This window comes from Rhinolophus sinicus, linkage group LG03 (genome assembly GCF_036562045.2).
Source record: "Rhinolophus sinicus isolate RSC01 linkage group LG03, ASM3656204v1, whole genome shotgun sequence".
NCBI lineage: Eukaryota > Metazoa > Chordata > Mammalia > Chiroptera > Rhinolophidae > Rhinolophus > Rhinolophus sinicus.
The window spans coordinates 41685707-41699415 of NC_133753.1; the positions used below are offsets into that span (position 1 = coordinate 41685707).

The 13709-nt window shown below is 36.1% G+C and overlaps 1 protein-coding gene across 4 annotated transcripts in view; it reads left to right on the forward strand.

Annotated features, from left to right (window-relative positions):
* Positions 1 to 8874, forward strand: part of NIN (ninein) — an 86383-nt gene extending 77509 nt beyond the window's left edge. The window contains exons 28-29 of one of the 4 annotated variants that reach the window (XM_019725670.2): positions 2551 to 2664; positions 4743 to 8874. In XM_019725670.2, the coding sequence (XP_019581229.2) occupies positions 2551 to 2664; positions 4743 to 4952 (324 nt within the window). In that variant the 3' untranslated portion in view covers positions 4953 to 8874. Of the gene's footprint in view, positions 1 to 722; positions 1250 to 2550; positions 3878 to 4742 lie in introns of those variants that run through there. The other 3 variants (XM_019725673.2, XM_019725676.2, XM_019725674.2) reach the window with 3 other exon arrangements.
* Positions 8875 to 13709: the final 4835 nt, after the last annotated feature.

Genomic DNA, 13709 nt, shown 5'->3' on the forward strand with positions numbered 1-13709 from the left:
ATTGACATGTTTCAACCCTTCATTGCAGAATTGCATTATAAAACCTTGACCTCAATTTTTTTTTTTAACTTTTTATTGAAGTGTGTTTTTCCAGGAGCCATCAGCTCCAAGTCAAGTAGTTGTTTCAATCTAGATGTGGAGGGCGCAGCTCACAGTGGCCCAAGTGGGGATTGAACCGGCAACGTTGTTGTTAAGAGCACCGCGCTCTAACCAACTGAGTTAACCAGCCGCCCCCTTTGACCTCAATTTTTAATGGACCTTTCAAACCAAATGATTAGGCTAAGTGCTTTCTCATACACACTATTTTCAAAGCATGTTCTTCTGAACCCACCCACCAATATTTAAAAAGAAAAAAATCCCAGTACTCCAATTACTTCAGGATTAGGTAACCAAAAATGTTAAGATTTCTGTACTAAAAAAATCACCCTCCAGTCAGATAGCAGGCTGGACTGCTTATTACTCCCACTAGAATGACACTATGGGTTCTCCTGTTTCTGGTAGCTGAGCTGACGCTCATTTTAAGCTTATTAGAATCTGCACGTTTTCTCTGTGTGTGGAATGATGTGATTTCTAATTCTGCCTTTGTGTTGCTTTGCTTGCATATGTGGTGTCAATGTGTGTGCCTAAAAATTGTTTGCATTATCAATGTGTGAACTGAGACTCCCCCCAAAAATATAATCTGGACATCAGGGTGAAGTGTACCACTTGCCTTCTTTCTCTAGGCCTTGCTACCGGAGCAGCGAGCAGTGCATGCAGATTCCTGCAGAAGGATTGGGCACCTGTGAAAACTGGGCTGCTATGGATGACATGTCTTACCATGGCAGCTACTCAAACGCACACACCCACATACCCCCACGCACCACACAAACAGAGACATAAGCTGAAAAATATTTTGGAATCAGTGCTCTTTTGAATTATGATGATGATGATGATGCCTTTGCAGTATTATGTCTCCTATTTATTTATGTAGAAATGACAGGTTTTGTGAATCAAATTCACAAATTTCAGCTTGTTACAAATAATTTTATTTATACCATTTAAAGAGTGTGGATTTGAGATTCTTGAAAGGATGTATTCTATATATTTTCTAATTCCATATGTTGTAATTATTTTTAATAAAAGGTACTACTTTTATATATGGAATTTGAAGAAAAATCACAGTTATTTATACTGTTTTGTATATGTACGATACATTTTTGACAGGAAAAAGGAAAATTTTGATGAAACAATAAAATAAATTTTAAATATATGACTGCCTCTGTTTTTCCTCTTTCCCCACTCTTTTACCACGTTCCATGTTCTTTGAATTAATTATCTGTTATTGTGGGCTTTTTTGTTTTGCCTTTTTTTTTTTTTTTTTTAAGGCAAGTGGAAATCAGGCATTTTCCATTTATGTTTGAACTTTAAAAAGCCATTATATCTTAAAATATAGGATTTTTAAATGCAAAATGTCTAGGGCCTGATTTCTTGAAATTTACTTTCTGCATTAGACTTTTGCCTACTTCAGTTTTTGTCTTCAAATTAGTCACATTGTTGTTTCCTTTATGTTTGAATAAATGCTATTATTTAATAATGAAAAAATATTGGCTTTCAACTCATTTTTGGTCATTCTGCGTGCTTTGTAAAGGATGCCTTTTTGAGAATATTTTAAAAGGCATGATATGCCATCAGCCATTAACACCTTAGTTTTGCTTAAACATTTAAAGAACCATTTCAAATGTGAAATTCCTTACATGGATGTTTTGGTGGACTGTGGGAGGTGCAGTGAGTTGCACTTGAAATCTCTCTCTAGGCCCCTCTACTCTCCCAAACCCACATATTCTTTAATCTGTCACTGTTATGTGAGGCGAGGAAGAGAAGCGAGGCCTCTTTCTGCCCTATTGTTTTATCTAGAAGTTGTTTGTGGGGAGAATATTCGTAATTTTAAATCTGTTCTCATGATAAACCTATCCTCTAATCCAGATATTTGCTTCACATTGACAAGTCAACCTGGGAAATAGATAAATAGAATAATTGGCAGGAAGAGGCTGGTTATCATAAAGAAACAAACACTAACACCTTTACAGTAACATGCTACTTCAAAGGAAAATCAGATGTACATATTGCAAGCTGATTGGGAATTTTAGGTGATCCTGAATAAACTCAGTTTTTGTTTCATTGTTGAGAGTCCCACAGTATGGCAAACACCCAAATCATAGTTGGAAGGCTGATAACCATCTTTTAATTTACTTTGGATAACTATATTTTACTAGAAGTGCACACAGGTATTAAATTATGGGTTTTAAGAATTTTGCTTTATCTCAGGGGAAGGTGGTAACACAGGTAAGATTCTTTTTTCTTTTTTCTTTGATTTTTTCTCTGATAGGGTTACTTTTCTAACATGTATAACCCATGCAGAACTCCCATTTCATCAGAAATCCACCATTCCTGTTACAGAGGCAAACATTTGCTGTCCTTTCTGTAGGCATCTTATGGGGAAAATAAACTACTAGTGTTTTCAGTGTGGCATGATTTTCAATTGATAATACTTTTTTTTTTTCTTCCCTTCAGGGAAACCAGGAACAACTGGTAACTGTCATGGAGGAACGAATGATAGAAGTTGAACAGAAATTAAAACTGGTGAAAAGGCTTCTCCAGGAGAAAGTGAATCAGCTCAAAGAACAAGTGAGCCTCCCAGGTCATCTCTACCCACCTACCTTACATTCCACTTTTAACTCCAATTCCACATTCCTTTATTGCCATTAACTTTTGTTGTCTAACAAAGACAAATTCTACTATGAATGCATAGGAGAAGTTAGGATTCCCTCTCCCTCATACCACTTCAAAAATATGAATTCTGTATTCTACATTATTTCTTCCAAAGCTCTTTAAAGGCATATGTTTTGTCCACAATTTTTAAAAAGTGTATTTGTTAATAGTGATTCATAGTTTTGTATTTTCGTGGTTTTTTGGGGGGAGGGGCTCAAGACAGGAAATATCGCTAGTAAAGCAGATTTCATATTGGTAAAAAAATTGGAAGATAATAAATAGAACTTTTGCTTTCCTGTTTGTAACACCTATGACAACCTCAAAAAGTACCTTATGGCTATAACCAGACTCCAACAGCTATGCTTTGAATTAGAATCCAGACCTGAATTCCAAGACCACTAAGCAGCTTGAACTTTTTCACCTGCTGGTTGCAGGTATCATCTCTTAGAAATTATATGTGCATCCACTGAAGAGACATGCAAAAAGGGCAGTTTTATAGCTTCTCCGGAAACTGAGATTAAGTCTATTTGGTGGGGATGGGAGGGAGGAAATTGTCCACCTTGGATTTCTAGACGCATAAAATTTAAGAATAATTGCAAGAGAGGGTCTTAATACAGAGGTAGTATTTGTTCAATCCGTCATTATTCATTATTCAATACGTAGTTACTATGTGCTAGGTACTGTTAGAGATACAGCAGGAAAATCTGCCTATATGGAGTGTAGTTTACCAACTAAGTATCAAGCATTTGGCCAGGTAGTAGCTTCAAAAATAAAGTAAATAGGGTCTACTTTATTTTCAGTAGAGGGGAACATAGAGAAGAAATACTTGATCCAATACAGGTAGTTGAAAGAAAGTTTCCTGAAGGCCTCTTAAACCTAGTATCGAGGGTTGCGTAAAATTTTAACAGGTGAAGAAATGTGGGAAGTGCATTCTGGGCAATGGGAACATCATGGAGTTAGGACAACATATGGGGTGTGGACATCTACAAACACTTTGGATTTAGTGGTTTGGAATAACACTGTCTTGGGAAAAGCAGAAGAAACTAGAGAGATAGGGAGGAGGGAGGAGCTGGCAGTAGAGGGCCTTACACACCAAGCCAAGGAGTTTGAATTTCATTCTGTAGGTGATAAAGAGCCATCAAAGAAAGGGAGAGAGGGAGGGAGGGAAAGTTCAATAGAGAGTAGGTTAGTCATCTCGGTTCTGGCCTTCAGTGTTATAGTCTTATCATTGTCCTATAAAGTGCTAATAAATTATTTAGCCACTCTTTAGTTGTTTATCTCTTTAAGTCTTTATCCTTTGAGATGCCCTGCTTGAAATTGGGTATAAAATGAGGAGTTACAGGTATAACGGGAGTAGGGGGAAGTAGAAGATATTAACAGGAGCAATAATAAAATTACCCCAAGGCTGCTGACAAGTGTTCCCACCTTAGCATAGACTATATAGCCTAACCATAAAGATCAGAATGTATCTTCTAAGACAAGGCTCTATGCAAAAGAGGAGGAGTTAAGGAAAAGTCACTGCCCAAATCTTATCTCTTTGTTATAATACATGAGCCAAACTTCAAAATAATCGGTTGTATGTTATGAACGGGAAGCTCAAGCATCTGTTAAGAACAGAGTTAAACACAGTTCACACCCTATAGCTCAGAAATTTAAGTTATAAAAGTATTTTGATATTTTTAGAGAATGAATAGAAGAAGAATACCTAATTTATTTAGGTGGGGAAAAAAATTTTTATCTTTGAACCCTCCAATACTTATTTGTTCTTTTTAGCAGTGACTTCTACCAACGTATTATGCAGAGAAATAGCTTGGAATAAGTGGATTTGCTCCACTTGTATCTCTAATGCCAGTCTGATGTTAAAGCTGTATTGTAAAATAAAAGAATATAATTGATAGAAGCCTTTTGCTTTTACAAACAACTGTCCTTATGTCAGATTTTAACTGAAAAGAATTACAGAAATGGAGTCAAGATGTTTCTGGTTCTGTTTCTAGCTCTGCAAGAACACTAAAGCAGATGCCGTGGTGAAGGATTTGTATGTTGAAAATGCCCAGTTGCTGAAAGCTCTGGAAATGACTGAACAGCGACAAAAAACAGCAGAGAAGAAAAATTACCTCCTAGAAGAGAAGATTGCCAGCCTCAGCAATATAGTCAGGAATCTGACACCAGCACCACTGATTTCCACACCTCCCTTGAGATCATAGCAAAGCCGAAGGATACAGTCATGTTTGTGCACTTTACTGAAATGGATGGAACATTTCAGTAGGCTCTCTCAACCTTTTTTTGTATTTATTTATTTAAAAAACTTTTAATGGCATAAAGTTAAGCATAACCTAAAACTGCCAGCAATAGAATTGGAGTCTCCGTTCATTGTAATGAGTTTTACTAAATAGACTCTAATGGGAGTTGCAAACAAACATTCACATTTCACTGTTTCAATTACTCCCAAGTTTTGAATTTTAAAATATTCTAATAGCCACCAAGAAGGTAGACTTTGAAAACAATTCAAGAACCTTAAAACCTCAATTTTGAATGAATTTTTAAAAATCATTACTATATACAAATCAATCTATAAAGTCAAGATATTTTAAGTTTGAGATCTAATTTTGTTGTTTTGATCTTTATTTTAAACCAAATGTATGCCTTCCTCACATTTAAATATGGGAAAGTCATTCCGTTTCTAATAGTTTGGTTCTTTGAACTATTTGGTAGTCTTTCTAGCTGGTAACAGAAACTGGGCTCAATAACTACTGAGGTCAGAAAAGCCAGAGTCTATAGAACTCTACCTTCTAATACCTGTGACAGTATTAGCACTCTTGATGTGTTATAGATACAAAGCTGATTTACTCAACTGCACTGTTAACTACCCTGTTTCCCCAAAATAAGACCTAGCCGGACCATCAGCTGTAATGTCTTTTGGAGCAAAAATTAATATAAGGCCCAGTATTATTATGTTATGTTATATTATATTATAGCATATAATATTATGTTATATTATATTATATTATATGAGACCTGGTGCTATATTATACTAAAATAAGACCAGGACTTACATTAATTCTGGCTCCAAAAGACGCATTAGAGCTGATCGTCTGAGTAGGTTTTATTTTCTGGGAAACACGGTAATGTTAAAACTTTACTTTCTTTAAAGAGCCCGTTTTTTCCTCCTTATAAGTTTCCCTTGGGAGCTTGTCTTCTAAAAAATGGATAAAGCCTCATTCTTAAAGCATTCGAACTATAGGGAAAGCACTGGACAAACCACTTTGGAGTAAACAACTACTCTTAGAAGAGATAAGCACACCTGTGGGTTTTTTTCTCTTTAAGTCTCGGAGTTCATGAACTTACGTTTGGGGTTGCCTCAAGAACTCAGGGAACAATGCTTCAAACTGTCTTCCTGAATTACTGTAGGGCCTCTTTCAGAATTTGAAATGTATAAACCACATGACCTTATTTATTTGTCTTATTTTTAGCCATAGTGGGATTTTTATTTCTACACTTTCAGTAAATGTAATCTTCTGAAAAAAGGCCTTCATTATAAAGTTAAAAACCTCTTCTAACTTATGGAAGAGTTATTATTATTTTCTTGTTTGTCTGTGTAAGTAGATCAATTTTCACGCCTCAGATCTGTTAATAAGAGTTTCTTACTGTGATAAGCATTGGTGTGCCAGCTGAGGTAAAGGAATACCAAATAGGATTTCTTAGTCAGTCTCCATGCCCTAACTTTATAGAACACTTAGCATTTTAGATTGGATAACTTATTATCCCCCAAGTAAAATCTTAGGTTGTAGCCTATATCAGCCAGCAGTTGATGGAGGACTTATTAGGTGTAGGATAATTACAAAGCTCATGACAGCCACCTATTTGTTTTGGTGGGAGAGCAATTAGATTTTAAACATTCACTTTGATGTATCCCAGGAAGGCCCAAACCCATGAATTTACGAGAGGTATAAGAGCAAAATCAAACACTACTTTATGTGCAGGAACAAAAGATGAAGCAAACTGCCTAAGAAGTCATATAATGTCAGAAACTCAATCTCAACAAAATAATTTGCGCCAAGGAATTTGAGACTTCCTCAGGGCCTACCCATCTACTATTAGTCCCTCTTGCCAGCACAGGCATCCTCGCTACCAGAGCCCTGACAAAGCATGGTTGTTTGTGGGACTGGGAGTTCACATTCATGAAGCAAAACCTTTCCATTTTTGGACAGCTCTTATCAGAAAGTCCTGATTTCCCCCTGGAAAAAAAATTATTTAATCCTTCCCTATAATTACACTTCAAAGCATTTGATATCTGCTATCATGCCTTCTCTCATCTTTCTTTTCCAGTGCAAACGTTACTAGTAACTGCAACTACTTCTATGGCTTTGGATTTAACAGAGAATCCTTTTCACTTAAAACTGTGGATAGGCCTAGGCTAAGCTAAGTGTGGTATACTTACGTGATATGCTTCAAGTTACTCAAGGTTCTTGCCATCAGAACTGAACACCAAGCATATTTCTCAAATAGCTAGCTTAGCCGGTGATCACATGTATTGTATTGTTTTTGTTGTTTTTTTACATTACAAAAAGTATAGGCTAATTTGTTTATTTCTTATAAATCTGTATTTATGTGTATATAAAATGTACAATGAATGTGAATATGACTTTATGGAAAGTTTTAGACTACATTTAGAATCTCTTTATCCAAAAATCAAAATGCTGCTCAAATGAAATTTAACTTAACCAATATCTAGGTGCTGAATTTCTTGCTTTACTGCACTTATAAGATTGGGAAAAAAGATCAACACGAGAAACATAGTTACCTTAAATTTATACATTTGTGCAGCAGTTTATTTTTGTAAAGCAGTTTAGAGTGGGAATTTAACTGGCAATGTATAATATAGCTTATAGCTTTAAAAAGGCCTTTTAAAGAGATTAAACTGTTAAAATTAAATGTTTAGATTTTGCTTTCAGACTTTATAATAGCAGTCTTTAAAATCACAAGTTATATATTGTTTTATAGGCATTTATAGCTGCTTGTTTATTAAAAGCACTGGTTAAACTTCCTTTTGATTTCCTAAGAACAGTTATTTAAATTGTCTTAAAAGATGGGATCTTCATTTCAAGGAAAGAGAAGCAAGTTTGCCTTTGTGATAATACATTGCGCTAAGAAGAGGGAAATGTGGATAGTAAAACCTACATTGTTCTATTTGACTTTGCTTTTTAGAAGCCTGGGCTCTTAAGGTCAAATTCGTGAAGGGAGAGAAGTAGAAGGGGAGGGGTAGAACCACCACAGTATTTTTATTTATTTTTCTAAAACTTAATAAACCCAGATTTTAAAAACTTTTAAATGCAAATCCTTCCCAGAAGCTTCAAATGCATTGCTTATATATTTAATCTTAAGCATATTTTACATAAATAGATCATCAAGTCATACACTTCCAAGGTATAGGAGGAGCTGTTACAGGTCTAGTATTTCAATAATGTACCAATCCCCAGGGCAGGTATTATTATGAGGAACTTTTGTTTGAAGAATGAGTAAGACTTTTTGGCAGATTTTAACGTGTGGAAATGAATTTTTTATTTTTGTGATTTCTTTTTTCCTGAGTGAAGGAAAAGAGAAATGTGTTGCTGTTGTCAGCATCTTAAAAGTATTTCCAATCAAGGCAAGGCTAAGTACTTTGAATATTATTAAGTCAGTACTGATTTTGAATGAATTATCATTGGAATGATATACAAGTTAGCCAAACACCAAGTCAAAGCCTAATAACCAAAGCATTCCATATTTAACACATCTACCTAATATCATATTGGAACCTATTTGAACATTGCAGCACTATACAGTTTTGGTTTTATGGCATATGGACAGCTGTTTAATAATAATTCCAAGTTAGCTTTTTGTTTCTCAGCTTTTTGGAAAGATAGTTAATTTATTCTTATGGGAAGACATTATCACCACCTCATGTAAGGGGACGTGGCTTTGTGAAGGAAAGCCTGAGTTCATGTAAAGCCATCTCTAGGATTCTTCTCAGATAAAGATTAATATGTATGTGTTTATATCGACTTTGTATCTTTCATTTTAGTCATTCTATTCTAGAGAGATTTTAACGTGAGCTTAAAATGTAAATAAATAATTTTGCAAACATCACTCTTGTTTTCTATATACCATGAACAATTTCGGTATTTATCATTGGTATTAAGAGTGAAAGCTTCAAAATATTGCACTAAAAATTCTGCAAATGTATAATCTCAGCTCCCACTCCATACCTAATGAATCAGATTGTGCATTTTTAGTCAGTATATATGATGGAGAGCCTTGGTACTCAATTTCTGTCACACTTTGATAACTTTCACACCAGCCGGTTTGGGGTTCCTATCCTTATTGTGGTTCATAATTTACTTCTAGAATCCTGACTTAACCCTAGGCCAGACCCTGCTTGGGATTTTGGGTGCTTCAGAGGTGGCTTTACTTCCCTTTGCTGTCTTTATGGATGACTCAGACGTTTTTAGTTATGCTGCTTATGAATAATGAGCTATGTGCAGTTATAGGCACAAAAAGTTAACCTGAAAGCACATTTAAGTTAATATGCTGAATACTGAAATATGAAGTAGAAGTGTTGGCCAAACTAGACCCATCTTCATGATCTTTGCTTTATTTATTTTCAAAGTTTTTATACCAACCTCACACTAGCTTTATGAGGCAAGAACTATTATTATCCCCATTTTACAGATGAGAAAACTGCAACTTAGCAAAGTTGTGACTTACTCAAGGCCATTCAGCTTGCTAAGGATGGGACTCAGGACTCAAGGCCCAGGTTTATTTGTATTAATATGTTGTATAACTCTTGTATCAATTTCTGCTGGCAAACAATATTTAATCAGTGTAGACTGAATAACTGCTATGTGCACTGCACTCTAAAGAAAAATATACAACATTCATGGTTTTCTATTCATGATCTGATTGGTGTAGAACAGTAAGATTTATGCACAAAACTTTAGAAAACAATACATTCAGACATAAAATTATCAGGTTTTGTTGATGGATTCAATGTTATGGGCGCTAAGAAGATTAGTGTCTCAGGTATTTTAATGTAGGAAATGAGGAAGTTTTTTAACCTAGCATTAAAGATAATTCTGTATTTCATTGAGATTAGTGTAACCTGTTTGTTTTTTTAGTCTTTTATTCATTTTGCATTGAAAAAGTCATATTTTCTCTTTACTATCTACCTGATACACATTTTCCCATATCACTGGTTAAATTTTGTCCAGAAGACTGGAATTTTCACCTAAATTATGCAAAATGTCTATAATCTATTGATTGAAAACTTAAATTTAGACAAAATGTCATAAATCACAAGAGTGTTTTTTATTCCTTGTTTGGTTTTGTCTCATTTGTAAATCAGAAAAATATGGCTAATTTTGACAAAAGGATATCTTTTTAAAAAATCAGTATTTCATAAGGGGGAACTATAAAACTGAATCAGTGAAATGGTGTAAACTAAAGAGTAAGCAACCATGTACAATAGACCTGTATACCCTTATGTTAAAATAATATTTAATTCTTAGAAATCATTACATGAGATGTGCTTTACTCGTTATGGCAAAGTAAATGATCCTGAACTGTCCTTACAGTCAGATGCGTGTTTACCAATCATTTTTCTTTCTTGTTTGGAGATTTATCTATTTTCAAGATCTCAAGCAATCAATATGCACCAGCCTCGTGTCAGGCACTAAGATGCCATCTAGTATTAAAATGCTATAGTGGAGCAGGCCAAGATAGCAGCATAGGAAGACCCTGAACTCATCTCTTCCCACGGACACCAAATCTACAGCTATATAAGAAATAATTCCTTCTTAAAAGGACCTGAAAACTAGCTGAACAGGCTCCTTCACAATCAACAGTAAAAGGTCCACATCAAGACGCGTAGAAGCAGAGACATGCTCTCACCAAAACTCCACCCCTGGTGCAGCAAGTAACAATCTGGAGCTTCTTCCTGAGGAGGGATTCATACCCCACATCAGGCACCCTAACACGGGCCTGCAATGGAGAGATGAACCCTCAAAATGTTTGGCTTTGAAAACCAATGGGGCTCACAGCTAGGAGTCCCAAAGGGCTATAGAGAACTGAGATAGTTCTCTTAAAGGACTCAGGTGTAGACTCATTTGCCCTGAAATCCAGTCTAAAAACAAGTTTGAAAGTGCCTAGACTATATAAGAAGGAAATTCATTTGCTAATTTTAAAGCATCTGCCTGGGAGGAGGCCGGTTAGCTCAGTTGGTTAAAGCATGGTGCTCATAACAACAAGGTTGCCAGTTCCATCCCCGCATGGGCCACTGTGAGCTGCGCCCTCCACAACTAGATTGAAACAAGTTGGAGCTGACAGGTCCTGGTAAAACACACTTAATTAAAAAAAAAATTGTAAAAATATGAAAATAAAAAAATAAAGCATCTGCCGGACGGGTCTGTTAAAATTTTCTCTGGGGACAGGTGTGCTGGTGGGCACCATTTTTGTGCTCTCCCCTACCTTGATAGCACCCACAGGTGTGCCTCTGCCCAGCACTCCTCTGCTGCCCTGCAAAAGCCAGTAACTGCACTCCAGCCCTGCACTCTCCCATGGCACCGTGAAAACCAGTAGGAGCATGAGTCCTCAGAGGGGATGCTCCTTGATCTTCTGGGTGTGGTGGCCGGGGGGCTTGTGTTCCTGGTTCCCACAGAACTGTAACAATTGGAGAGACAGTTCTTGGCAGGCTGCCACCACCAGGGCACTACACAGACAGCCAACTAAAACATACCCCCGTCTTTCTGTGGAAAAGGCCTATTTCCTTGCTCTGGAGCTTCAGCCTGAGGGACAGACATCTGATTTGCCACACATTTAGAGGCTACGGAGGTGCTCTCAGGGAATGTAAGCTGGGGGACACCAGCATTGTGCTCTGCCTCAGCCTCACTACACTCATCAGGACCTCCCAAAAAGGAGCTTAAACACTCATCTGAAGCCCTGATTTTTTAACTGGCACTGAGGGGCACCTCTGGATCAACTGGTCTGGAGGCCAGCAGGGTTTATGATTGCAGCCCACAGGACTGTATATATTTACATACTGGCTTCCAATCAGCCTGAAAACTAGGTGCTGAGATCCTTCCCTTTGAAACACTGACAGGTGTTGGCACAACTTCAACAACTGGGACCTATCAAGAATCAGGCTGTTTAGACAATCACAAAAGTTCAAGAGACAACCAAGAGCTATGGCAAGGTTGAAAGACAAGATTCATCTACAGAAATCCACTCCTTCAAAACTAGTAGAGGTAGCTGTTTCACCTAATAAGTAGGAAAAAAAATACAGAGTCAAGAAAAATTGGGAAACAAAGGAATATGTTCCAAATGAGAGAACAAGATAAAACCTCAGGGGAAAGAAAACCTTAATGAAAAGAAGTAAGTAACCTGATAAAGAGTTCAAAGTAATGGTTATAAGGATGCTCACTGAACTTGGAAAAAGAATGGATAAATGGTGCAAACTTCAACAAAAAGATAGAAAAATTAAGAAAGTACTAAAGAAGTCACAGCGCTGGAGAATACAATAATTGAACTGAAAAAATTACAATAGAGGTGTTCAAAATCAGACTAGACGAAGCAGAAGAAAGGATCAGTAATCTATAAGAGGGCACTCACCCAAACAGCAGCAAAGAGAAAAAAGAATTTAACACAGTGAATATAGCTTAAGAGACCTATGGGACAACATCAAGTGGGATAACTGCATTATCAACGTCCCAGAAAAGAGAAAGGAGCAGAAAAATTACTTGAGGAAACAATGGCTGAAAATTTACCTAAACTGAGGAAGACAAACATGTCAGATCCAGGAAGCCCAGAGAGTTCCAAATGAGATGAACCCAAAAAGAGCCACACTAAGACACACTATAATTAATATATCAAAAGTTAAAAGTAAAAAGAGAATCTTAAAAGCAGCAAGAGAGAAAAAAAACCCACTGTTAGTTACAAGGGAATCACTGTAGGATGATCAGATTTTTCAGCAGAAACTTTGCATATCAGAAGGGAGTGGCACAATATATTCAAAGTGCTGAAAGGAAAAATTTTCCAACTAACAATATTCTACCCAGCAAGGTTATCATTCAGAAGTGAAGGATACATAGTTTTCCAGAAAAGCTAAAGGAATATATCAACCTCTAAACTGACCTTTCAAGAGATGTTAAAGGGACTTCTTGAAACTGAAAAAAAAGGCCATTCATTAGGAACAAGGAAACATATAAGAGAATAAAATAAATCTCACTGGTAGAGGTAAATATATAGTAAAGTTATTGGATTAATCACTTACAAATCTAGTATGGTTAAAATATAAAAGTAGTAAAAATAACAACAATAATCAGTTAAGGGATACACAAAATAAACAGATGCATAATGTGACTTCAAAATCATAAAATGTGGGGAGGCGCAGTAAAAATGTAGAGTTTCATGCATTCAACTTAAGTTGCTATAAACTTAAAATAGATTGTTATATAGATAGGCTGTTATATGTGAATCTCACGGTAACCACAAAGAAAAACCTGTAGTAGATACACAAAAGATAATAAGAAGGAATCTAAGCATAACACATAAGAAAATAATCAAACCACAAAAGAAGAGAGCAACAGAAGAAGAAAGGAAAATAGAGGAACTACGAAACAGAAAACAACAAACGGCAATAAGTATATATCTATCAATAATTCCTTTAGATGTAAATGTATGCTCTAATCAAAAGACAAAATGGCCAAGTGGATTTAAAAAAAAACAAGACCCATCTACATGTTGCCTACAAGAGACTCACTTCAGATGTAAAGCAAATATTAACACATAAAGGGAGAAACTGACATCAATATAATAATGTCACGGGATTTATTATCCCACTTACATCAATGGATACATCATCGAAACAGAAAATCAATAAGGAAACATCGGCCTTAAATGACACATTACACCAGATAGCCTTAATAGAT